The sequence below is a fragment of the Mobula birostris genome, chromosome 27 (assembly GCF_030028105.1).
Source record: "Mobula birostris isolate sMobBir1 chromosome 27, sMobBir1.hap1, whole genome shotgun sequence".
NCBI lineage: Eukaryota > Metazoa > Chordata > Chondrichthyes > Myliobatiformes > Myliobatidae > Mobula > Mobula birostris.
The window spans coordinates 9,739,047-9,766,897 of record NC_092396.1 but is presented as its reverse complement, the minus strand read 5'-3'; the positions used below and the strand labels follow the sequence as shown (position 1 = coordinate 9,766,897).

The window sequence follows — 27,851 nt, the reverse complement described above, 5'->3', positions numbered from 1 at the left end:
GTTTGATGCAAACGACACACTTCACTGTGCGTCTCAGTATTCTCTATGTGTGACAAATAAAGCTAATCTTTAACTGCACTCCCACCTCCCTCCCCTTGAATCTGTGCTCCACCTTCCTTCCCTGTCAGATTCCATCATCTGCAGTCCTTTGTCTCCTCCACCTCTCACCTCCCAGCCTCTATCGTTACCTCCCCTCCTCATTTGGATCACCTCTTTCTCCACCCCTTCCCTCCACCTTTTTAATACTGGCTATCTCACCTCCATCTTCCAGTCCAGATGAAGGGTCTCGGCCCAAAACGTCGACTGTCCATTTCCCTCCGTAGGTGCTGCCTGGAGTTTCTCCAGCGTTTTGGGAGTCGAATCTTTCTGACCAAGGGCAGTGATATCTGCTCAGTACTGAAACACAGTCTTGTGCACGAGAATCACAGAGCAATACAGCACAGAAACATCTTGTCTGGGCCAAGCTGTTACTCTGCCTCATCCGTTGACCTGTTCCTGGACCATGGCTCTCCTTTTATTTACTTATCTTTGTGTCTTTTAATTTTGTAAATTTAAATTTATAGTATTTTTATGAGTTGCGCTATACTGAGAGCAAGAAAACAACAAATCTGGTATATTTAAAGCGGAGGATGACAAGTTCTTGATTAATAAGGATGTCAAAGTTTACAGGAAGAAGACAGGAGAATAAGGTTGAGAGGGATAGTAAATCAGTCATGATTGAATAGTGGAGCAGACTCGATGGGCTGAATGGCCTAATTCTGCTCCCATGTCTTTTGGTCTGACGTTAAAACAACAAATTTCATAGATTTCATTAGTGGTATTAAACCTGATTCTGACTTTGAAGAGTTCAGAGTATGATTTTCCTTCACAGGAGCTGACATCCTACTCAAGCTGTTTGGACTGTATTTCAGGCAGTGCCGTATCTCCTGTGAGATCTTTAGACTTTCACGCCCACAGTGTGTCCACAAGGCACCATATCCAAGCGGGCCACATCCTTTATGAACTCTGCAGTCATTATCTGATGCAGGAAATGCTTTTCCTCACTCCATAATCCTGGTTTCACTCAACAGCCACTTCTGGTAGCTTCTGATACCATCTGAGGCTAATTTTAGTGCTTGTCTGGGGAACCCGCAGTTCAGAAAGTCAGACGGAGTTCTTTTTCCGTCCAAAATAAATCTTCTCGGACTCCCGCATTGGCAGAGGACAGGTGGAAAGAATGAGCTTTGGAAATAGGGGATTGGTTTCTTCAGTAGCCTTCTGATGAATTTTATTGTGAAATTGATTATAATTATTGAGTATAATGAATAACATTATGCTCCTAAGACCTAGGAGTATAATTAGGCTATTCAGCCCATCGAGTTTGCTTTGTAATTCCATCATGGCTGATTTATTATCCCTCTCAACCCTATTCTGCCTGCCTGCTCCCAGTAAGCTTTGATGCCTTTACTAATCAAGAACTTATCAACCTCCACTTTAAATATACCCAATGACTGGGCCCACACAGTCCTATGTGGCAATGAATTCCCCAGATTTACCACCCTCTGGCTAAATAAATTACTCCACATCTCTGCCTGAAAGGGATGTCCTTGTATTCTGAGACTGTGCCCTCTGGTCCTAGACTCTTCCACTATTGGAAACATCATCTCCACGTCCACTCTTTCTAGGCCCTTCTAAATTTGATAGATTTCAGTGAGGTCCCCTGTTATTCTTTTAAACTCCAGCAAGTACAGGTCCAGAGCCATCAAACGCTGCTCATACATTAACCCTCTCATTTCCCGAGATCATTCCTTTAAAACCTCGTTGAGACCCTCTCCAATGCCAGCACATCCTTTCTTAAATATGGAGCCCAAAACGGCTCACAATACTTCAAGTCTGGATGACCAATGCTTTGTAAAGCATTGGCAAGCAAAAGGCCCTTCGTGCCATTATGTCCATGCTAGCCAATGCCTTTTGCCTTCACTGTGTCTGCATCTTTCTATGAATGTCTATTCAATTATCTCTCTAAATAGCTCTGAAACACATTGGTTGTATCTGACTTCTCCACCTCCTCTGTTCCAGATATCAACCAATGTCAGTGTAAAAACCTTTCTCCTCAGCTCCCCAGTAAAATTCCTTCCCCTCAACTTAAATCTGTGCCTCGCTTTTAAAGATTTGCTTTATTTGTGACACGTAGATTGAAACATTGAAACGCGCAGTGAAATGCATCAAATCAAATCAGCAAGGATGTGCTGGGGGCAGCCTGCAAGTGTCGTCATGCTTCCAGTGCCAATGTAGCGTGCCCTAACCCTTAAGTCTTTGGAGTGTGGGAGATGAACTGGAGTACCCAGAGGAAACCCACAGGGTCACAAGGAGAGCGTGCAAACTCCTGACAGTAGGGCGGGGAATCAAAGCCCAAATTGGTGATCTCCTTAAAGGGATTGCGCGAACCATTACGCTACCGTGGCAATCTTGTTTTTAATACCGTTACCATGGAATAAAGATTATGCCTGTATCAGGTCACGCCTCAATCACTGCCCCTCCAAAACAAAAAAAAGTCCTTGAAGTAAGCAGGCCAGGAGAGATAACTGGGAGATAGTTCAGAAGGATGGTTACGGTTATTAGTGGGGCTCACAGGTCTCTGGGCTGCTTTGGTCCTAAGTACTAGGTTTAAAACTCACAGCATCCTGAATTTGAATCAAAAATCTCCCAATTTGAAAATGAACAGTTTTCTAGAGGGTTCCCTGGGCCTGCATGCATGCCTTGGCTTTGTACTGCCCCTTTAAATAGTCAGTCCTTTAATGCTGAGCCTTTTATCTTTTGGAAACTGCAGGTATTGTGTGATTTTCCCAAATATAACGCTACTCTAGGTCATTTCCATCAAATGCGTGCCTCTTCCTATGAAGGAGAGTCTCTGCCTTCAAAGAAGTTACAGATCAAAAGACATTAACCTTTGCGGGCCAAGCTAGGCCTGAAATGATCTCTCAGTTTTTAATGGAACATACACAAAATGCTGGAAGAGCTCAGCAGGTCAGACAGGATCTATGGAGAGCAGTAAACAGTCAACGTTTTGGGCCGAGACCCTTCATCAGGACTGGAGAGGAAGGGGGAAGAAGCCAGATTAAGGAGGTTGTGGGAGGGGGGTGGGGAGAACAAGCTGGAAGGTGATTGGTGAAGAAAGGTGACAGGGTAGGTGGCTGGGGGGGGGGTAAGTGAGAAGGTGACTGGTGGAAGAGGTAAAGGGCTGAAGAAGGAATCTGGTGGGAGAGGAGAGTGGACTATGTGAGAAAGTGAAGGAGGGGCATCAGAGGGAGGTGATAGGCAGGTGAGGAGAAGAGAAGTGGTTAGAGGGGAGGGAGAATCGGGAATGGAAAAAGAGAGAGGAAGAAGGGGAGAAATTACTGAAATTACCAAAAGTAGGAGAAATCAATGTTCATGCCATCAAGTTGGAGGCTACCTAGATGGAATATAAGGTGTTGCTCCTCCGCCCTGACGGTGGCCTCATCGTGGCAGTAGAGGAGACCGTGGACTGACATGTCGGAATGGGAGTGGGGATTGGAATTAAAATGGTTGGCTACTGGGAAATCCTGCCTGTGGCAGATGGAGTGAAGGTACTCGACAGCACAGTCATTGCTTATTCTCAACTTTTAGTGCTCTTGGCCCGAGTATATTCAGATGGTAAAATACTGGATAGGACGTGAAAAAGAGGAAGTGCTTTGGCTTCCCCGTTAGTTGCCGCTCGAGACCAGAGACCTCTACCTTCTGGAAGCAGCTGTAGCCATGGCAGTCAGCTGGGCCTGGGGTTCCTATTAAATCTCTCCCCTCTCAACTTGAAAACTTTTCCTTCTAGTTTTTGGTTCCTTAACTCTAGAAAAAAGTCTGTGTCCAGTCACTCTATCTTGCCCCTCGTAATTTTATTATCATCATTATGTGCCATGTCCTGTGATGTGGGTGATCATGACCATTATTGTTCTTGACAAAATTTCCTACGGAAGTGGTTTGCCATTGCCTTCTTCTGGGCAGTGTCTTTATAAGACGGGTGACCCCAGCCATTATCAATACTCTTCAGAGATTGTCTGCCTGGCGTCAGTGGTTGCATAACCAGGACTTGTGATATGCACCAGATACTCATACGACCATCCACCCTCTGTTCCCGTGGTTTCACGTGACCCTGATCAGCAGTGGGGGTGAGGAGGGGGGCTTAAGAAGGTGCTACACTTTGCCCAAAAGTGACCTGCAGGCTAGCAAAGGGACGGAACATCTTACACCTCCGTTGGTAGAGATGTATCTGCACCCCGACGCCCACACCTCTGTAAGACCACCATGCATTCTCTTACACACCCGTCGAAAATGTTCCCACCTGCTCATGCTCTCTCCATACCTCAGTCCATCGAGTCTCAGCAATATCCTCATAAATCCCCTCTGCACTCTTTCTAGCGTAATAGCAGGGCGACCAAAACTGAACATGATATTCAGTTGTGAAGACGTAGAAAGATGTTCCTGCTCATGAACTCCAGCAGAGCTCCTTTTGAACGCACACACAACGTAGGCAGAACTCAGCAGGTCAGGCATGAACGAACAATCGACATTTGGGGCCAAGATCCTTCCTCATTGTTTGCTATATCTGCATATTCCTTCATCCACTGAACCAGCATAAATGGATCCTTCAGTACAATTACCTACAGAAAAGATATAAGATTGAAGGAGTACAGGGAATATTTACAAGGATGGCGCGGAACTTGAGGACCTGAGATACAGGGGAAAGGGTGAAAAGGTTAAGACTTTATTGCCTGACGCAGAGGAGAATGATGGGAGATTTGATAGAGGTATAAAAATTTATGAGGCGTATAGACTTTTTCCACTGGTTGGGTGAGACCAGAAATAGAGGTCAAGGGTTAAAATGAAATATTTAAGGGGAAACTTCTTCACTTAGAACAGGGATTCCTAACCTGGACTCCACAGATCCCTCGCTTAATGGATTGGTCCATGGCATAAAAAAGGTTGTGAACCTCTGACTTAGAAAGTGGTGTGAGTGTGGAACAAGCTGCCAGCAGAAATGGTGGATGTGGGTTCAATTTCAACGGCTAAGAGGATTGTGGATAAGAACATGGATGGGAGGGGTATGGAGGCTGTGGTCCAGGTGCAGATCAATGGGACTAGGCAGAAGGTATGGATTAGATGGGCTGAAGGGCCTGTTTCTGTGCTGTAGTTCTCTATGACTTTATACCATTGTTTAGTAGTACCTTGCCATTAAACGTATCTGTTTTTTCTCTTCTCCCTGCCAACTGGAACATCTTCCTCCTGATGCTCTATCCTCCCAAGTACTCTCTCAGATAGTTCATCTCCATCTCTCCACCCAGGTGGGCTGCACGAAGGTGTACACCAGCACCTCTGACGTCATGACGCACGAAAACTTCCATAAGAAAAACGCACAGCTGATCAACGATGGTTTCCAGCGTTTCCGGGCGACCGAAGACTGCGGGACTCTGGGGTGTCAGTTCTACGGACAGAAAACCACCCACTTCCACTGCAGGTAACTCCTTCCCATCGCAATACCTCTGGTATCGGTTGTATCTGGTACGGTTGTCCATCATATCCGACGACGATGGGAAGCCTGTGCGGGAGAGTTTTGAAAGTGGAAACGCCGTTGCACTGGGGCAGTTCCACTCCCTCGAACTCGGAATTCATAGTAGTCGTCACAACTGGGGTCTCCCTTGGTTGCAGTAGATGACCGAGAGTCCTTTTGTGCCCCCTCGTGCCCTTCGCTCTCCACAAAGCCTTCCTGGCCGTTGGACCTCACTGCAGATCTCATCCGCCCAGTCCACCAGAGCTGACTTCACACGTACTTATCTCACTGGGGTACGAGGCCAACTACCCTCACCTGGTTTAACCTGCCTGCCAAGGTTGGGTACCAGGGTGGGACCGCTGTCGCATGCAAACAGCTACTTGAAGTTACAGGTGAGAGCTGAGTGTCCGGTGGGGACCAAAGGTGAGTGAGCTGCCCCGGGATGGACACAACAAGCCCCTTCACCAGGGGGGCCAACCCCCCTTGGATACCCCATACACCCCAATCTGTTGTGGTAGTGGCTCATTATTGTCACATATACTGAGATGCCATGAAATTGTGTGTGTTTGTGTGCACTCTGGTCAGATCATCCCCTACATAAGTGCATCAAGGTCGTAAAAAGTAAATCGGAATGTGGAACATAATGGCGCAGCTCCAGAGAAAATGTGATGTGCTTAGACCAATAATGTGCCGGGGCTGCGATGAGGACGAGGTTCGGGTGGCGCGGTACTGTAGCGGTTAGCAGAACGCTATTACGGCACTGTTGACCCCAGTCCCAATTCCCGTCGCTCTCTAAAATGAGTCTTTACGTTCTCTCCATGACCACGAGGGTTTCCTCCGAGTGCTGGTTTCCTCCCACATTCCAAAGAGGTACAGATTTGCAGATTAATCCATCCCATTGTGTAATTGGAGGACACAGGCTCGTTGGGCCGGAAGGACCTGTTACCATCCTGTATCTCTAATGCAGGGTTCCCAACCTTTGTTATGCCATGGACCCCAACCATTAACCGAGGGGTCTGGGGAACCCTGCTCTAATTGAACTGGGAGATCAAGGGTTCATCTTTTAGCATGTGGGGCATTCTTTCAAGAGTTCAAAAGTCAACAGGTTATTTTACAACTTTATAAAACTCTGGTTAGGCCACATCTGGAGTATTGCATAAAGTTTTGGTCACCCTGCTGTAGGAAGGATGTGGAGTCTTTGGAGAGGTTGCAGAAGAGGTTTACCATGATGCTGCCTGGTTTTGGAGGGCATGAGCTATCATGAGAGGCTGGACATACTTGGGTTGTTTTCTCTGGATCGCCAGAGGCTGAGGGGAGATCTGATGGATAAGAGGCAGAGATAGAGTAGACAGGAAGTATCTGCTTCCCAGGGATTGAAATGTCCAATACTGGAGCGCATTCACTGAAGGTGAGAGGGAGTAGCTTCAAAGGGGATGTGAAGGGTAAGAATTTTACTCGGAGATTGGTGGATGCCTGGTGTGGTGGTAGAGGCAAATACATTAGAGGCTTTTAAGAGACGTTTAGATAGGCACATGGATGTAAGGAAGATTGTCATGGCGCAGGTAGGAGGGATTAGTGTTTGGGTGTTTTTGATTTGATTTTTAGCTGGTCTGGCACAACATTGAGGGCTGAAGGGCCTGTTCCTGTGCTGTACTGTGCTGCTTATGCACTTTGGTGGAAGAAATAAACGGGCAGACTGTTATTTAGATGGGGAGAGAATTCAACATGCAGAGATGCAAAGGGACTTGGAGTCCTTGTGCAGGATACCCTAAAGGTTAACCTCCAGGTTGAGTCAGTGGTAAGGAAGGCAAATGCAATGTTGGCATTCATTTCTAGAGGTATAGAATATAAGAACAGGGATATGATGTTGAGGCTCTATAAGGCACTCGTGAAACCACACTTGGAGTATTGTGTGCAGTTTTGGGCTCCTTATTTTAGAAAAGATATACTGACATTGGAGAGGGTTCAGAGAAGATTCACAAGAATGATTCCAGGAATGAAAGGGTTACTGTATGAGGAACGTCTGGCAGCTCTTGGGCTGTATTCGTTGGAGTTGAGGAGAATGAAGGGGGATCTCGTAGAAACATTCTGAATGTTAAAAGGCCTGAATAGATTAGATATGGCTAAGTTATTTCCCATTGTAGGGGAGTCTAGGACAAGAGGGCACGACTTCAAGATTGAAGGATGTCCATTTAGAACAGAGATGCAGAGAAATTACTTTAGTCAGAGGTTGGTAAATCTGCTGAATTTGTTGCCACGAGCGGCTGTGGAGGCCAAGTCATTGGGTGCATTTAAGGAAGAGATAGATAGGTTCTTGATTAGCCAGGGCATCAAAGGATATGGAGAGGAGGGAGGGGAGTGGGGATGACTGGAAGAATTGGATCAGCCATGATTGAGTGGTGGAGCAGACTTGATGGGCTCAATGGCCTACTTCTGCTCCTATATCTTATGGTCTTATGTTCTATGTTCTAGTATGAGAAGAGCAGGATAGAGGCTGTCCTTGAGTTCAGTGGTGCATGGTTTCAAAGCACTCTTGTGTTCTTAACCAAGCTACAGCTAATACTTTGGTGGGTAAACGGAAAAGCCTCATGTGGTCTGTTAGCCAACTGATTTGCAAGAGCTGCCTTCATTGTGGTTGTCACTGTCATGAGGGCTCAAGTTCCAGGGAGAGATAATGGAGGACATGGACCAAACACGGTCATGGGCACCTTCTATGAGAAAGATGAATTCTTGATACCTTGTTCTACCTTGTTGCCCTTGCACCTTATCAATCTATCTGCTCTGCACTTGCTCTCTAATTGTAACCCAATATTCTGCACTCTGTTATTGTTTTCCCCTCTCATGCCACCTCAGTGTATTTATGTATGGGATGATATTGATGCAGTCATGGAAAAGCAAGCCCATGCGATACTTCTTAGGAGTTTGAGGACCGAAGTTTGATTGCAAATTACTCTAACAAAAGTCTACATGGAGAACGTTCTGACTGGTTGCATCTCCACCTGGTATGGAGTCTCCAATACCCAGGGTCGTCAGAGTCTACAATGGTCGTAAACTCAGCTGGCTCTATCATGGGCGCTAGCCTCTCGGCCATCGAGGATACCTTCAAAAGGTGGAGCCTCAAGAAGGCAGCATCCATCATTAAGGACCCTCACCGTCCAGGACATGCCCTCTTCTCACTACTACCATCAGGGAGGCACAGGAACCTAAAGACCCACACTCAACACCTTTAGAAACACTGTCTTCCCCTCTGCCATCAGATTACTGAATGGTCCCTAAACCCATGAACACCACCTCACTATTCCTCTTTTGCACTCGATATCTTATCATTTACTTTTATATTAGTGATTTTTTAAAAATTTATTGCACTGTAATGTTGCCACAAAACAAATTTAACAACAGTACTGTGCAAGTGTCTTCGGCACTGTAGATTTTTTATATGGTGTCAGATGGTATGGCCTCCATTGAGCCCTGATCTCAACGTTATCGAGGCTGTCAGGGATTACCCGGAGAGACAGAAGCAAGCGAGACAGCCAAAGTCTGCAGAAGAACTGTGGCATGTTCTCCAAGATACTTGGAACCACTTACCAGACAATTTTCTTATCAAATTTCACGACAATGTACCTAAGAGAATTGGTGCAGTTTTAAAGGCAAAAGCTGGTCGCATCAAATATTGATTTGATTTAGTTATTTTTACTGTTTACTGCTGTTTATAGTTAATGTTTTTGATATTTAGAAACGTTTCATTCTTTTTGAAAGCACCTTCACTTTACTGAATTTTTTTACATGTGCCTAAGACTTTTGCACAGTATTGTATATGTCAGAGATAATAACCTGATTGTGATTATGATCTGCCTGGAAACCACGTGAGCAAAGTTTATCATTCTATCTCAGTATACGTGACAATAGTAAATCAATTACCAATGGGTCAGCATGAATAAGTTGGACCAAAGGGCCTAATTCATGGTGTATTATTCTGTGGCTATAATCCCAGGCAGGCATATTGGGACAGGGGGAAACGTGGCGCCTATTCAGTAACCTCTCGTCTTCCCACAGGCGCGCTGGCTGCACATTCACCTTCAAGAACAAGTGTGACATCGAGAAGCACAAGAGCTACCACATCAAGGACGACGCCTACGCCAAGGACGGCTTCAAGAAGTTCTACAAGTACGAGGAGTGCAAATACGAGGGCTGCGTGTACAGCAAGGCCACCAACCACTTCCACTGCATCCGCCTGGGCTGCGGCTTCACCTTTACCTCCACCAGCCAGATGACGTCGCACAAGCGCAAACACGAGCGCCGCCACATCCGCAGCGCGGGGGGGCTGGGACTCGCCTCCCAGCTACTGGGCCGCAAGGACGCCGAGCAGGACGACTCCAGCAACGACGACCTCATCGACTACTCTGCCATCAGTAGCAAGAACTCGAGCCTGAGCGCCTCCCCGACCAGCCAGCAGTCCTCAGTTCCCATTGTGCTGCCCGCCCCCTCCAGCGAGATCTCCAACGCCCAGGCCGTCAAGCCTGGCTCCGGCGTGATGCCCGTCACCAAGATACCCACCCTCCTCTCCCAGACGCTGCCCAGCTCCATCCCAGTGGCGCTGGCCCTCTCCAACGCCGGGATGTCAGCCAGTGGACCCTTCTTCCCAATGCTGCCCAACCGGGTGTCCGTGGCCCTGCCGGTGTCGGCTGCTGGCCTGATCTCCGCCATCTCCTCCGGCATCTCCAGCCTGCCCACTGAGTCCCCCTCGCAAGCCGTCTCAGCCTCGGGCAGCCCGGCTGCCATGCCCCCGGCGGCAGCATCCATCATGGAGAAGATGACGGCGAGCAAGGGTCTTATCTCGCCCATGATGGCCCGCCTCGCTGCCGCCGCCCTCAAGCCTTCCGCCCCAACAGAGGCAGGTAAGTCAGCCGGGGTTTCCGTGGATTTACCACATGGGATTACAGAACTGCATGACGCGTTACACTCGGGGGCCGCTCTATCAGTGCCCAGGTATGGGGCAAGGTATATTCTAGTCTCCTAGCTGCAGGTACAATGCCATGAAGCTGGAGAGGGTGCAGAAAGATTCACAAGGACGTGGGGAGACAAGGATTCATAAAGACCGACAGATGACCTTATAGAGGTGTATAAAGTCACCAAGAGTATAGATAAGCTGAATGCACTCAGTCTTTATCCCCCAAGGCAAGGGAGTTAAAAAAACTAAAGGGGATAGAGTTAAAGGTTAGTTTTATTTTTCACATGAACATCAAAATGCACAATTTGCATCAAATCAAATCAGCGAGGGTTGGACAGGGCAGCACGCAAGTGTCACCACGCTCCCGACGTCAACATGGCTTCCCCACAACTCACTCACCCGAACCGTTCAACTTTGGACAGTGGGGGGAAACCGGAGTACCCGGAGGAAACCTCAGCAGTCACAGGGTGAACGTACAAACTCCTTACAGACAGTGGAAGCTGACGGGCTCCATCAGCCCAAAGCGACTTGTTTTAAGGCACCAGTAACCCACCTTTGCCCCTCCCCCTGTCGGTAGAAACAGTTCTGCCGGGCTTAGTAGCTAATCCACACGTGGAGGCCGGGAGCTGGACTTGGTTGTCAGAGGCTTACCCCTCATCTATAACAACCTTGTAATCAAGAGGAAAGGATCTCGAGGCAGACCGTCAGGGACAACGGGGTTGGAATGTAAGTCTTGGTGACGGTGCTCAGTGGGTATGTGTCTCCCCACCAGTCAACACTCAATCGTAATCAATGCATGAAAATAAATACAATGCCATAGAATCAGCACAGAAACAGGCCCTCCAATGCCTTATGCATTCCAACATAACATTCCAATTCCTGTACTCAGTGCTCTGATTTATGAAGGCCAATGTGCCTAAAGCTCTCTTTACAACCCTCTCTTACTGTGAGCCACTTTCAAGGAATTATGCGTCTACATTCCCAGATTCCTTTGTTCTACCGGACACCTCAATGTCCTACCGGTCACTTTCCAAGTCCTATGCTGGTTTGTCCTCCTGAAGTGAAACACCTCACACTTGTCAGCATTGAAGGGTCTTGGTCCGAAACGTCAACTGTGTATTCATTTCCATAGATGCTGCCTGACCTGCTGAGTTCCTCCGGCATGTTATGCGTGTTGCTCTGGGTTTCCAGCACCTGCAGACTTCCTCGCGTTCATGATTTGCCATTCTTTCAGCCCATTTTCCAGGTGGTCCAGATTCCACTGCAGGCTTTGATGGTTTTCCTCATTGTCCACTCTGCCCCCAATCTTGGTGTCATCTGCCAATTTACCAATCCAGTTTACCTCATTATCATCCAGATCGTTGACGTAGATGACAAACAACAGATCCAGCATCACATTACATGTTCAGTAGACAAAATCCTCTCAGAAATTCTGGCAGCTTTTAACATATTTCACATGTAAAGATTTGTAATTCAGAGAGCATCCTTGGACCACACCGCCCTCAGGGTTCCGTGTATTCTACTGCACCCATTAATTGTCAGTGAATCTTTAAAATAAATCTAATGTGCCATTAATTTCCTCCTTCAGTAAAGACCTTGTTACAATCTCAACAGAAGGCAAGATTGTTTCCTCTTTATTCTGTGTAAAAAGTTTAAATATTTGGCTAAATTGATTTGAGCTTCATGGTCCTGAAGTTTGACTCTGATTTGAAGGATTTTTTTTCCCAGGGTTACTCTTTATTGAGCAAGTCTACGTGTTAATATGATAACACTCCAAAACCTAATTAACAGTTCAAATCCCCAGAAGACAGAGTAAATCTAGGTGTGAATGGAAGACCAAAGGACTTCCTATGTCTTTGATATAATTAAAAAAAGGATAAATCCAACTGAGATATTTTAAGGACAGATTTATTTTCTAATCACATCCACTCAGTGACACACATGCCTCCTATACCTAATAAAGTGCCTCCTAATGGGAGCATGTTCATGGTCTTCTGCTGCTGTAGTCCATCCACTACAAGATTCAACGTGTTGTGTGTTCGGAGATGCTTTTCTGCGCACCGCTGTTGTAGCGAGTGGTTATTTGAGTTACCGTCGCCTTCCTGTCATCTTGAACCAGTCTGGCCATTCTCCTGTGACTCCTCTCACTAACAAGGCGTTTTTGCCCGCAGAACTGCTGCTCTGGATTTTTTTGTTTGGTGTTTTTTTTTGCACCATTCTCTGTAATCTCTAGAGATTGTTGTGCGTGAAAATCCCAGGAGGTCAGCAGCTTCTGAGATACTCAAACAACTCTGTCCGGCACCAGAATCTTTCCACGGTCAAAGTCACTCAGGTCATATTTCTTCCCCATTCTGATCTTTGGTCTGAACAACAACTGAACCTCTTGACCATGTCTGCATGCTTCTATGCTGCCACATGATTGGCTGATTGGATATTTGCATTAACAACAAGTGTACCTAATAAAGTGGCCACTGAGTTCATGTTGGATCTCTGAAGCTAATCCCTGCAGGCTCCTCCCATATTTAACTCTTCATCGACTGGGTTTGGTTCAATTAAAGGACTCTTACTTCAGACTAATCATTCTTAAGCTTGATGAGTGTCTCCTGTATGTGCTTGGCTAAGGGTTCCCTGTGTCACATTGAGCAGGTTTAAAGTCTTTTGAATGAGTGGGATAAATCCCTCTACCTCCTGAGGATAAGGAGTAGAGTCCACCCAGTTCATCCTTTATCACATTCTCCCACATTCTAAAAAGATGTACATGTCAGGGTTAGTGAGTTGTGGGCATGCTATGTTGGCACGTCTCTGAATTAGATTGGTCGTTAACGCAAATGACACATTTCACTGTTCTTTCGATGTGCATGTGACAAATAAAATTGATCTCATCTCTACCATTCTGTAGAGATTTCAGAAGCTGGAACCCAGGGACACAAACTGTGCTCTGCGGGAACTCAGCACATCAAACAGCATCTGTGAGTCCTAATGCAAGGTTTCGACCCAAAATGCTCGACAAGTCCTTTCCTCCCTCAGATGCTAATTGACCCACTGAGTTCTTCCAGCAGATACTGACGCACAGTTCTGTTCTGTGTTGACGTGAATAGGTGGTCCATCAAATTCAGCTTCGTTGTTTCCCAAAAGGATGGGTGTGCTAAAATTACATCTGATGCATGAGATTACACATAACTGAGTAGCCCGAATCTGATGGTTCAGCACAGGCCAGTATCAACATTAACTCTGGTCCCTAGGTGAGATATTGGCTTGTAACTTTATTATCTCATTCAAGGGCATAGATAAGGTGAACTGTCATAACCTTTTCCCCAGGATAGGGAACTTCAAGTCTGGAGAAGAGAGGTTTAAGGTGAGAGGGGAAAGGTTTAAAAGTGACTTGAGGGCAACAGTGGTGGTGGGAAAATGGAACAAGCTTCCAGAGGAATCAGTCGAGTCAGAACTTTTCTTTTTGGGGACCTTTTCCCGAACAACCTCTGGCCCACAGTGACAAGACTTGAAAGTTGCCAACACAGATTCTGTAGATGCTGGAAACCCAAAACAACACCTAGAAAATGCTGGAGGAACTCAGCAGGCCAGGTAGCATCTGTGGAGAGGAATAAAGAGTTGACGTTTTGGGCTGAGACCCTTCATCAGGACTGGAAAGGAAGGGGGAAGAAGCCATGATAAGGAGATGAGGACAGAGGGAGGGAGGAGTACAGGCTGGCACGTGACAGCTGAAATGAGGTGAGGGAGAAGGTGGGTGGGTGGGGGCACGGGGAATGGAATGAGAGGCAGGGAGGTGATAGGTGGAAGGAGTGAAGGGTTAAAGAAGAAGGAATCTGATAGGAGAGGAGAGTGCACCAGTTCTCTTCAAAGTAGATCTGGGGACATCCTGGGCCTATGAAAGGAGCAACAGTAATACAAGGCTTCTTTTGGAATCAAACAGTACATGCAGAAAGGAGAAGGTCACTAAACAAGGTACTTTATCTTCACTTAACCAGCTGACTTGAGAAATAGCACTGTCTTTTTTTTTTAAAAAAGAAATCTTTTTCTTCTGCCGGAGGGCAAATTAATATTTCAGTCACTCGGGTATTTCTGGAGAAGCAGGAACTAGGCAGTTCTGTCAGCATATTTTTTTTTACTTCTTGCACACACCGAATTTAAATACCTTGCTTATAAATTTGATTGGTGCGTGGGGGGGTTTGGGGGGGTCACGCTGTTTGAACTGATCTGATTGGCTGTCAAGTTTGATCTGACAGAGACGGCAGATGTTCCTGTTGGGCATGCTCTGTGAGAGGCTGCAATGTTTCCATAGAAACCAAGGCATCCTGAAAGGAGATGAAGGTTGTCTACCACTCTGAACCTGCCACAGCTTCTCAGCATTAACATGGTATTTAATCAACAGTTAAGAGGCAGGACCACAAATTAGTTATGACAAGCACAGCTTAAAAACAAAGACTTTTTTCCTCGTTCTGTTTTACCCTCCTTTCCGACTCCCAAGAATCCTGATGGGCGGTTGTCATTTTCTGATAATTATCACTTCACTTGTTCCATCTCAGAGTGGAAGTCAGAACCAATCTCATCACGGGGAACGTCGCTGACCAACGAGGGTTTATTGTTGTGCGCTTTCTCCTCTCGTTGCAGGGAATGGACAGCCAACGCCGGCAAACCAGTTCAGCCTGATCGAGCTCAAGCAGGAGGCCGGTGACACTGTCAAGACGCAAACCCAGGACCCGCTGCAGGATCAGAGTCTCAATCTCAGCCTGAAGGACCACGGGTACGGAGCTGGTTGGAACGCTTAGAGCTAGAAACTAACAAGAGGGGATGCTGGAGGTGGGCAGCATGGTGCCCTAGCGAGTGGGGCTGCCACCTGACAGCTCCGGTGACCCCAGTTCAACCCTGACCCCACTGCTAGCTGGGTGGAATTGGTGCGTCCTCCCTGTGACCCATGACCCATGACCCACCGCATCCTGAAGTGTTTTTTTCCTGGTAGGTTAATGTTGGTAGGTTAATGTAGCTAGGTCATCCACTGGGGTAGCAAGTGACCAAATAAACGGAAGTTGATTGGCACGTGAGAAATATTAGCCTGTGGGGGGATGAGGCTGCAAGAGGTCAGCATGGACTCAATGGGCAGAATGGCCTCCAGTGTCCCCCATAAGTAATCGGCATTGGTATTAGTTTATTATCGTCACGTGCAGCAAGACAGTGAAAAGTTTATAAAACCGTCCATACAGATCATTTCAAAAACATCAGTGGATTGAGGTAGGACAAAGGAAAAACAACAACAGAATACGGGATAAAACGTTACTGTTACAGAGAAAGCGTAAAGCAGGCAGGCAATAAGTTCAAAGTAAATTTATTATCAAAGTACATATATGTCACCGTATACAACCCTGAGATTCTTTTTCTTGCGTGCATACTCAAATCCAGTAACCATTCTAGAATTGGTGAAAGACTGCACCCAACAGAGTGGACAACCGGTGTGCAAAATACACAAACTGTGCAAATACAAATGAAAGAAATAATAATAATAAATAAGCAATAAATATCAAGAACATGAGATGACGAGTCCTTGAAAGTGAGTCCACAGGTTGGGAACACTTCAGTGGGGCAATTGAAGTTGAGTGAAGTTATCCCCTTTGGTTCAAGATGGCTGAGGGGGAGTAACTGTTCCTGAACCTGTTGGTGGTGTTCCTTTGTGATGATTGCTATTTTCCTCGATAACACTCCCTGTAGATGTGGTCAATGGTGGGGAGGGCTTTACCCGTGATGAACTGGACCATAGCCTCTATTTTTTGTAGAATTTTATGTTCAAGGGCATTGGTGTTTCCATACCAGGTTGTGGTGCAACCAGTCAATATACTCTCCACCACAGATCTATAGAAGTTCGTCAAAGTTTTAGATGTCATGCCAATTCTTTGCAAACTCCTAAAGAAGTAGAGGCACTGCTGTGCTTTCTTTTTAATTGCACTTGCATGCTGGGCGCAGGGTAGATCCTCTGAAAAGCTGCTGACCCTCTCCACCTCTGATTCCCCCGATGAGGACTGGCTCATGGACCTCTGGTTTCCTCCCCCTGAAGTCAGTAATCAGCTCCTTGCTCTCGTTGACATTGAGTGAGACGTTGTTGTTGTGGCACCTCTTGGCCAGAAGGTACAAAGCTAGACTGTGAGATCAAGAACAATCTAGAATATCCAGCAGGTCCATTTGGGAGTCCTGTAATGGTGGGATAAAAGCTGTCCTGGAGTCTGGTGCTGCATGTTTTCAAAGTTTTCTCTTCAGGAAAGTCGAGATTTTCAGAGATTCCTGGGTGAAGATATTCCCTCTCGTCTCCGTCATTAAGGGCTTATCACTAGGGCAGGGGAAACAATGCCACCATTTAATGTCCATCCTTATTTGCCCCTGAACTAAGGAGGTGGTTTAGAGTCACCCTCATTTGTGGATCTGGGTCACATATAGATCTAGACTGTTTAAGAATAATAGAATTCCCTAATTAAAAAAAAACAGAAATAGCTCATCCCAGCATCTGTGGAAAGAGAAACAGAGATTATATTTCAAGTTGCAGTGCCTTTGTTAGTTCTGTTTCTCTCCCTCACGGAAGCTGCCTGACCTACTGAGTCTTTCTACCATTTTCTGTTTTTTTTTACTTTAGATTCCTAACATTTAAATTTTCTTTGACTGAGTTCCTTCCCTGAAGGGCATTCATGAACCAGATGGGCTTTTACAACATTTGAGTAGTTTCATGGTCACAGTTACTGAGATTAGCTTTTTTTATTCCAGAATTAATTAATTACTTAAACTTAAATTCCCCAGCTGTTGTGGTGGGACTTGAACTCTTGTCTCCAGATCAATAACCCAGCTCTCTGGATACCAGTCCAGCGACAATTACAATTCACATGTATCAAATTAGTTCTTGGGGCCAGAGAGTTTATAAGTAGTGTTTATGGTCATCAGAAACTCACGTGTAACTAAGCATAACGCTTTGAAGGTACTTTACAGGAAGATAGTGAGTAGATTATGGATAGTATGTGTGTAGATGCTATAAACAGCTGATCTCAGGGGACAATGAACACTTTGTTCGAGCGGCTAGTACTGGGCAAATCAGCAGCACATAATCACTTGGTTGTGCCCTTGCACGACCCAGCTCCGTCCTTTAATGGACACACAAATGAAATAGCAAATAGGAGGTTCTGTCATCATTTCTACTGCCTTGGCCGTGTTGAATCTGCAGATGTTATGATCCAGAGGTGCTTCAGAAGTCAAGAATGAGGCATAAAACTTGGTGATTATGGCCATTTCATTGGGTGTTCCTACTAAAAAAGTAACAGTAAATAATTATCTGTAAGGAATGGAGAGAACAAGGAACTGATTTGCAGTTGTCTGATACTGAAAACTAGCTCAGACTGGACCAGGGGTTCTCAACCTTTTTAATGCCATGGACCCCCACCATTAACCAAGGGGTCCGTGAACCCCAGCTTGGGAACCCCTGGACTAGAGAGATGAAGAACACTTCATCCTGATGAAGGGTCTCAGCCCAAAATGTCAACTGGTCATTCATGTCCATAGATGCTGCCTGACTTGCTGAGTTCCGACAGCACCTGCAGACTTTCTAGTGTTACTGATAAAAGTCAACAGGTTCTGGCTGATTGCCTCGCTCCTCTGTTACGCAGAGGCTGTATTGGGTTCATACACTGTTCAGGCAGAACCGGGAGATTATGATCCCAAGGAGCATGGACCTGACTACATCAGTGACACTCACTTTGCGCCAAACCAGACAAAAGAACTGAAACAGACTTCAGAGAAACTTATGGGAAAACACTGAAGCAGCTATATTACAATTACTGAACAAATAGGTGATTATGTAAAAACATAAGCTTGCATGGAGAAAGTTAAACTACACGAACAATGACTAATGCAACAACCAAAAAAACTAACATAAGAAATATGAGCAGGAATGGAGGAGTGGGCAGCAAGGCAGTGTAGCAGTTAGTGTGAAGTGTCACTACACCAGCTGTAAGACTGCGGATCAGTTCTTGCTGCTGTCTGTAAAGGGGTTGTACATTCCGTGACCATGTGGGTTTCTTCCGGGTGAACGAGTTTCCTCTCACATTCCGGAGTCAGAGTTTAAAAGTTGTGAGTCTACAATGTTGTTGCTGGAAGAATGGCGATCCTTGTGGGCTGCCCCCAGCGCACCCTCAGACTGGGTTGGTCACTGACATAAAGCAATGCATTTCTCTGTATGTTTCAATGTTTCGATGTATGTGTGGCAGATAAAGCTAATCTTTATACAAAGACAGCCACGTAAATCATTTATATTGTCCTAAAAGTTTGTCTACTTCCATAAGACCATAAGATATAGGAGCAGGATTAGGCCATTCAACCAATCGAGTCTGCTCCACCGTTCCATCACAGCTGATTTATTTTCCCTCTCAACCCCATTCGCCTGCTTTCTCCCCATAACTTTTGATGCCCTTACTAATCAAGAACCTACCAACCACAGCTTTAATATACCCAATGACTTGGCCTCCATAGCCATCTGTGACATTGAATTCCACAGATTCACCACCCTCTGGCTAAAGAAATTCCTTCTCATTTCTAAAGGGACATCCTTGTACTCTGAGGCTGTATCCTCTGCTCCTAGATTCGCCACTATAAAAAAAATCCTTTTCATGTTCACTGTATCTAGGCCTTTTCCTGTTGTCCGTTCATTCGTTCATTATGTGCCATGTCGTATGACGTGGGCAATGATGGTCTTTCCATGACCATGATTGTTCCTGGAAAATTTTTCTACAGAAGTGTTGCTTTCTTCTGGGCAGTGTCTTTAGAAGATGGGTGACCCCAGCCTTTATCATTACTCTTCAGAGATTGTCTGCCTGGTGTCAGTGGTTACATAACTGCTCACCAGCTGCTCACACGACCATCCACCATCTGCTCCCGTGGCTTCATGTGACCATGATCAGGGGGCTAAGCAGGTGCTACACCTTGCCCAAGGGTGACCTACAGGCTAACGGAGGGAAGGAGTGCCTTACACCTCCTTTGGTGGAGAAGTACCCAGTGTTGTCCTTTAGGAAAGGATATTAGCAAGTTCTACCTGGTCAGGCCCGTATGCGACTCCAAACCTACAGCAACGTGGTGAACCCTAAATGTTCCACTGAAATGGACAAGTCTTGGAACATACTTGACTGGCGCTCAGTAAAATTGTAATACAGGGAGGATTCTTAAAGGGACGGTTGCTTTGTTGGCTCTTTATTAGTTCACATTGAAAATTTGGTTACATTTTGTGCCGCAACTGTGTCAGACAGTCACACCTCTACACTGTGAATTTTGGATGGATACTTGTTTTCCTGACAAGCTCCAAGCACAACAATATCTACAGGACACCAGGAGATAACTCTCAACACCGAGGCGTGTTGACATCTGGTGCATGTGTGATACGTACAGTGATGACATTGTTACACTCCAATAACCATCTGACTTCCACATTCAAACTAGAGGTCATGGGTTAAGGGTGAAAGGTAAACTGTTTGAGGGGAACATGAGGAGGAACTTCTCCACTCAGAGGGTGGTGTGAGTGTGGAATGAGCTGCCGGAGAAAGTGGTGGGTGCGGGGTTGATTTAACATTTAAGAGAAATTTGGATAGGCACATGGATGGGGGGGAAATGGAGGGTTATGGTCCGGGTACAGGTCGATGAGACGAGGCAGGTTAATAGTTTGGCATGGACTAGATGGACCGAAGGGCCTGTTGCTGTGCTGTAGTGTCAAATGACTTATGACGTGGCAACACAGTCCCAATTAAACACAGCAGCAGCCTCCTAGATTCATACAGTAAGATTTCTTCATTATGGACATAAGATACCACAGATAATTCAGTCTGGAGCAGAAAGACAAACTGTTGGAGGACTTCGGCAGGTCAGGCAGCATCTGTGGAGGGAAAACGATGGTCAATCTTTCAAGTCCTTGCATCAGGACCTATGTAGATACCTCTGTATGAGGAACACATGTTCCAGTCGTATGAGAGGGTAGCATACTGGTTTACCCTACTGGTTTAGTATCTGAGGCACAGAACTGGTGACAAGTTCAAATCTCACCTCAGCAACTGAAAAATTTACGGTTGAGTAATGAAATAAGCCTGGATTTTAAAACTACTTTTAGATGCAAATTGTCTAAAAAGCCCAACACTGTTAGTAATTGGTTTATTTTTAGGCCAGGTTATTAGGTATATTTAAAGTGGAGGTTGATAGATTCTTGATTACTAAGGGCATCAAAGGTTATGGGGAGAAGACAGGAAATGAGGTTGAGTGGGATAATAAATCAGCCATGATGGAATGGCAGATCAAACTCAATGGGCTGAATGGCCTAATTCTGCTCCAGATTTCGAGGGCCTAGCTCCAGATTTCTCTCCCAAATCCACTTGCCTTCTTTAGGACACTGCTTAAAGCCTTTCTCTTTAACCAATCCTTTTGTTACCTGCCCCCCAATCTCCTTGTGTGGCTCACTGCCTAATAACATCTTCCTTGGGGCACATTACTGGTTAAGTATGCCTTATTTTTATTTAGAGATACAGCACGGTAACAGGCCCAACTGGCCCAACGAGCCCACACTCCTCAATTGCACCCATGTGACCAATTACACCATGTGACCAATTAACCTACCAACTGGTATGCCTTTGGACTGTGGGAGGAAACTGGAGCACCCGGAGGAAACCCATGCAGTCACGGGGAGAACGTACAAACTGCTCACAGCCAGCAGCAGAAAATGAAGCTGGATTGCTGGTGCTGTAAAGCATTAAGCTAACCACTATGCTTGTTGTTATCAGCTAAGAGTATTTATTAATAAAGTAGTCCAGTGGGAGTGGGATGAGATGGGGTGGGAAGAAATGGAACCCAAGAATTCGATCTTCCCTTTGCCTCCAGAGAGCTGCCTGACCCACTGAGTTCCTCCATCTGTCGCATTTTTGTGTTGGATGGACAGTTTTGTTAAATGTGCAGTTTAGGGGGCAAAGAGTTTACCAGCATCTTGGATGTAAAACAGCAGCCTGTCACCGATTCCTGGACAGATCCCAGACTGAGTGCAATGTCTTTTCCTTCCAGGACTGAATCCAATGGTCACATGGAGACTGCGAACACTTCTCTCTTATCCTCGTTTCTCAATAAGGTGAGTGCCCACTCAAGCCTTTCAGCCAAGCGCAGGACCCCAAGGAAAAGCAGGTTACGTTACCTGCCCATAGACACTGACTGATGACCCAGTGATACAAGTTCAAATCTACACTCCACCAACCAGGGAACTTAAATTCACTAAAATTACTCTGGAATTAAACAGACAATAGTACTTGAAACTAATTGTGGTAAAACCCATGTACCTCACGTCAATCTGGTCTTTGTTTGACTCCAGTCTCACTGGCCCAGAAGAAAGTAGTGAGGTGGTGTTTATGGGTTCAATGTCCATTCCAAAATCAGGTGGCAGAGGGGATGAAGCTGTTCGTGAATCACTGAGTGTGCGTCTTCAGGCTCTTGTACCCTCTTGATGAGAAGAGGACGTGCCCTGGGTGGTGGGGGTCCTTAATAATGGACACCACCTTTTTGAGGCATCGCTCCTTGAAGGTGTCCTATATACTATGGAAGCTTGTGCCCACAATGAAGCTGACTAATTTTACAACTGTCTGCGGCTTATTTCAATCCTGTGCAGTAGCCCCCTCCCCACTCCCCCATACCCCCATACCAGACAGTGATGCAGATAGGTAGTAAATGTCAGTTTCCCTCTCATAAAATAAGGGAGCAGATAAGAGTGGTTCTGTTTCTTTTCAATAATGTTGATCCCACAATCTGAACCTAATGTCAAAAATGTTCGTGTATTAAAGTGATTTACCATAAAGTTCTACACACCATTAATATACAGAGAGGAATATGCTGCTGGATTGTATCTGAGATGGGGTTCCAGATTCAGACCGTAGAAGAAACAAGCCTCTACTGCATCTTGGCATTGTGGTGGTATTTTCTTCAACAATCTCAGCTGAAAGTCTTTGTAATGTTCTGCACTCTGCTCCCGAGACCTTGGGGCGAAGGAGTAACTGGGAAGAAAGCCCGGTAATGGAGGATCTGTCCCTCACACCAACCAGTCACCATTCGGTTGGCACACTCTGGAGATACAGGTCTTGGGTGATGGGGGGAGGGTCAGAGTCCGTCTGCAATTGTCTGCATTACACACCCCATGCCTTAGGCTGAGGCCTGACTATTTATCGTGCTTCCACCGCTAGGTATCCCAGAGCAACAGCGGACTGGGCGGTTTGATGAACCTCAAGGCAGAGCCGGATTGTGGGCATTCCGATGAAGATCAGGCTTCCTTCATGAGCAAAGCGATGGTTCAGCAGAGGTCGGAGAAACGGACGGAACTCTGGGAAAAATACCTGCGCAGGTAGAAGCGAGAGCCACTCTGGCGATTAGTCTTTCCAGCGTCCCTCCGTGTAGGGCCAGACCACACAGACTGGCTTCCATCCTGGCCTCATGGTTATAGGAGGCTGCTCTGCACTTTGGCATTGTTCTAGGACGTTATAGCTGACCTCAATGCCTGTGGAGGAGGCAGGGAAAAGTCATGCAAGACGTCCCAGCCCTGTGTCTCCTGCCTCTGTTCTATTCTCTTTATTCGCTGATTTCCTTAAAATCCAGAATCTCAATGACCAAGCCACAGTTACCCACAGAGGTAGAGAATTCCACGTGTTCTGAGTGAAGGAATTTCTCCTCATCTCTGTCCTGAATGGTCAACCTCTTATTCTGAGGCTGTGATCCCTGGTTCTGAACTCCTCGGCCAAAGGGAATATCCTCCCCACATCCAACCTGTTGAGCCCTGCGAGTATTTTGAAGATCTCAGTGCAATCACCTCTCATTCTTCCAAACGTCAGAGAAATGAGGCTGAGTCTACTCGAATTCTCCTCATCCTCTTCCAGGTAACCCACCGATTCCCAGGACAGCGCTGATGAATCTTTGTTACACTCCCTCTGTTAGCCTGTACCTTGCTCTATGCTCCACACATTGCCTCATTATGGCCTTATACAATTCTAGTTTTGTTACAGATAAGCAGGATGTGTGGAGCATGGAATCTCCCTGAGTTGTTCAGCTAAGCTGTAATGATAACACAATCCCCTTCTCTCATTGACTGCTGTCTCTGCTTTCTAGGTTTACAACGGAGGATTACTGTGAGAGCCAGTGTGATTTCCTGCACAAGGTCCATTTCCATTGTGTGGTGGAGGACTGCGGTGCCCTATTCAGCACCCTGGATGGGGCCATCAAACATGCCAAGTGAGTGTTACCAGGCAACAGCAAGCGACAGCGCCATCAAGCCACTTGGGTGTTATTCATCGCCAACGTTCCCTCCAATTTTTGCATGGACCAACTATTGCTCTGAGGAGGAAGTTTTTGCATGGCCTGAAAACTGTGCAGAACTTTAATTATTTTATGTATAGAGTCATAGAAAATGACAGCACAGAAACAGGCCCCTTGGCCTATTTAGTCCATGCCAACCCATTTAAACTGCCTACTCCCGTCAACCTACACCAGGACCATACCCCTACAGACCATCCACGTACCTATTCAAACTTCACTTAAACGTTGAAATTGAGCACTATTTCCACTGGCAGCTCGTTCCACACTCTCACAACCCTCTGAGTGAAGAAGATCACCTTCATGTTCCTTTTGAGCTTTTCACCTTTCACCCTTAACCTGTGACCTCTGGTTGTAGTCCCACCCCACCTCAGTGGAAAAAGCCTGCTTGCATTTACCCTATCGATGCCCCTCATAATTATGTACACCTGTACCAATCTTCTACAATCTAGGGAATAAAGTTCTAGTTTATGCAATCTTTCCTTATAACTCAGGTCTTCCAGTGCCGCAACATCCTTGTAAATTTTCTCTGTGTTCTTTCAATCTTATTTACATCTTCCCTGTAGGTAGGTGACCAAAACTGTACACAATACTCCAAATTTTTGGAATGAAAATTGAAAAATCACTTACTTTTGATTTTATTTATTAATTAAAGGGTATAATGAAATATGGTACAACAAGGAAAATTGTTCACATTTCATAAATGTTTAAACTGAGGCAACATCAGTGTTGTATGTAAGTTGGTTTATTAACAAGGAGCTACGAACTTCCATTCTGTGTTTATTGTTACAATTCGTAACAGTGTTGTAACTTGAAACACTGACAATATAAATACTTTGAAGCTCTAAAATTTTTCAAAGTAAAAGTTGCAGTACTATCATTTAGAAAATTTATGGATTACTCTACATTCATTAACGTACAATTAATTACAATTATATTTCTCACCCAAATGATGGTCCCTATATGGAATGAGCTGCCAGAGGAAGTGGTTCAGGCAGGTCGTCATCAATATCATCATCATCATGTGCTGTGTCATATAAGATCATCATTATGTGCTGTGTCATATGACATCATCATTATGTGCGCATTGTATGACATCATCAATATGTGCTGTGTCGTATGATGTAGGCAATCATGGTCCCAATTTTTCTACATTCCCATCTTCTGGGCAGTGCCTTTATCCAGCCATTATCAATATTCTTCAGAGACTGTCAGGCAGGTACATTAACATTTAAAAGCCACTTGGACAGGAACATGGATAAGAAAGGTTCAGAGCAGGGGTTCCCAACCTTTGTTTAAATGTCGTGGACCAAACCGTGAAGCAAGGGGTCTGTGGAACCCTGGATTGGAGAGAGATGTGCCAAGCGTGGACTAAAAGCAGAGGTGAACACACTCAATGTTTCAGGAACAACTTCTTCCCTTCAGCCATCAGATTTCTGAATGGACCAAGAACCCATGAACATTTCCTCTCTATTTTTTGCTCTAATTATTTAATATTTCTCTATATATGTCATTATAATTTGTCATATATATTTATGTATCACTGTACTGCTGCCGCAAAACAACAATTCTGCAACGTACTGTATGTATATCAGTGATAATAAACCTGTTTCTGATTGAAAACTAGACCACATTTTGCACTGAATTTAGCACCAGGATCCAAAAGCAGGCACTAGGCCCTGGATTAAAGCATTCAGGGGGCCATGTGATCAGTTCTGAAGGCCAATAACTAACAGGGAACTCAAACACCCAAACCTCGCCTCAACAACCAAAGCACCTGAGATAAAGGAGCTTAACAAGTCTTCCAATGCAGTCAGATTTTAAAAACTGAAGCCTCTGGCATTTATGAAGTAAATCCGTGACAAATTGGTCACACATACTCCACAGTGGAAGAGTGGCAGAGGGTGGAAAGGACGCAGGAGCCAGTCTGCTGTATACAGGAGCGTGGTAGCATTTTACTGGGTGGCTACTCCAAAGACATAAATACGTACACTGAAGGGATGATGAGTTCCAATCTCTCTGTGATAGCTAATGGATTAAAGTTCACCTGGCTAAAAGAACTCTGGAATTTAAAAAAAGAAATTGAAGGTTATTTTAAAATAGACAGGGTCGTAAACAGAGCCTGTGGTGGTGCATTGGCCTTTATAAATCAAAGTACTGAGTACAGGAGTTGGGATGGTATGTTGAAGTTGTACAGTACTGTGCAAAGGTTTTAGGCACATATATATAGCTAAGGGTGCCTAAGACTTCTGCACAGTATTGTAGTTGTCAATATGGAGCAGAAAGAGAGTTTGTAAATCTAGTGGGAGCAAAGGATGTCGGGAATGGTGAGGGTGGAGTGCCGCGGGAGGGGTGTGGGACAGGTGACAGAGAAGGACTGCCAGGGGCAGTGGGGTGGTGTGGGTGCTGACACACCCAGCCCTGAGACACAAGGCAAGGTCATTTGATTCCAAACAATTGGTTTATTGATCATTACAGAATGTCTCTCTGGTGCTTCCCGCTCCCTCCCCTCTCCCCTCTCTCATCTCTCTTCCCCTTTTCCCAATCGTGATCCCCTCTCCCTGTCCCCTTCCTGATCTCAGTCCACAATAGAGACCCATATCAGAATCAGGTTTATCATCACTCACATATGTCAAGATTTTTTTGTGGCAGCAGTACAGTGCAATACATAAAATTACTACAGTACTGTGCAAAAGTCTTATGCACCCTAGCTATATATACCGTATGTAGCTAAGACTTTTGCACAATACTGTATAAGACTTTGGTGAACAATGCTGTTTCGTTTGTCTGTTCTCTTGGATATTCACTGTTGGTTGAATGACAGCTAAACTTGAACTTCAACTTAAACTTGAGGCCTAATTGGGAGTATTGTGTGGGGTTCTGGTCACCCACCTACAGAAAAGATATCAATAAGATTGAAAGAGTGCAGAGAAAATTTACAAAGATGTTGCCAGGACTTGAGGACCTGAGTTATAGGGAAAGTTTGAATAGGTTCGGACTTTATTCCCTGGAGCGTAGGAGAATAAGGGGAGATTTGATAGAGGTGTACAAAGTTATGAAGGTATAGATAGGGTAAATACAAGCAGGCTTTTTCCACTGAGGTTGGGTGAAAGGTGATATGTTTAAGGGGAACATAAGGAGGAACTTTTTCTACTCAAAGTGTGGTGAGAGTGTGTAAACCATTCAAATCAGTGACAGTTCCAGATGGTCAATAAATTCTGACCATGCTAGTGATACCCACAATTGGCGCACAAATGTACCAAACATTTATTTCTCTCTAATTAGAGTTTTCATTAACTGATGAAATTACTGTGTAGCAGAGTCCTTATCTGTTTAGATACCGTAGGTTGAAATGAACTCCGCTTTAAGCCCTGGCCCCTTTAAAATTGATGCTGTTTATATTTATGAAGTGGCAAATAACCTTGCTCTGACCCAGGCATGATTCTAATTTAGATCAGGTTATTATTTAAATAATTTATGCAGATTAAAAAAAATGCGGAGGTTATTCAAGGTCCAACTACTTTGATGACATCACTTCAAGGGCTGGCAATTCGGAGAAAGCTTGTGTGGCTTGTAGTCAGGGAAAGGAGCATGGACCACAGACTCTGGCGCCAGTGGTGGCTGATTTAAAGGTCTTCCCCTCCAGAAAAAAAACTACTATAGATTAATAATGCAGGCTTGAGTCAAAGAAAATCACAATGCAACCAATTCTTTCTTAAGGGATAAACAATTAAAATGAACCAGGATCTTCTGCTTTTGATGGTTGAGGCCTACTGTGTTTAGTGCTCTGTGAGATGTGCCCATAGTGGTTCTCTGGATAGCATCTAGGCTTCTAAGTCAGTAGGTTGTAGGTTCAAGTCCCACCTTGGCCTTTTGGAATGGTATTGAAGGAGTACTTTTTCTTTGAGGTTCATGTCTTTTCATTCAAGTGGATACTAAAGTGGAGGGTGAAAATGTACAAGGGCCATAGTCCAGCTGAAGGCACACAGTCCTTTTCACAGTCAA

General features: G+C 45.3%; 1 protein-coding gene across 3 annotated transcripts in view; it reads left to right on the top strand.

The window, feature by feature from the left end:
* casz1 (castor zinc finger 1) overlaps positions 1–27,851 on the top strand; it is a 497,282-nt gene that overhangs the window by 423,199 nt on the left and 46,232 nt on the right. For all 3 annotated transcript variants that reach the window (XM_072244987.1, XM_072244989.1, XM_072244986.1), the window contains 6 exons: positions 5,337–5,509; positions 9,596–10,437; positions 15,120–15,252; positions 21,564–21,627; positions 22,727–22,884; positions 23,643–23,765. In XM_072244987.1, coding sequence (XP_072101088.1) covers positions 5,337–5,509; positions 9,596–10,437; positions 15,120–15,252; positions 21,564–21,627; positions 22,727–22,884; positions 23,643–23,765 — 1,493 coding nt within the window. The remainder of the gene's footprint in view (positions 1–5,336; positions 5,510–9,595; positions 10,438–15,119; positions 15,253–21,563; positions 21,628–22,726; positions 22,885–23,642; positions 23,766–27,851) is intronic.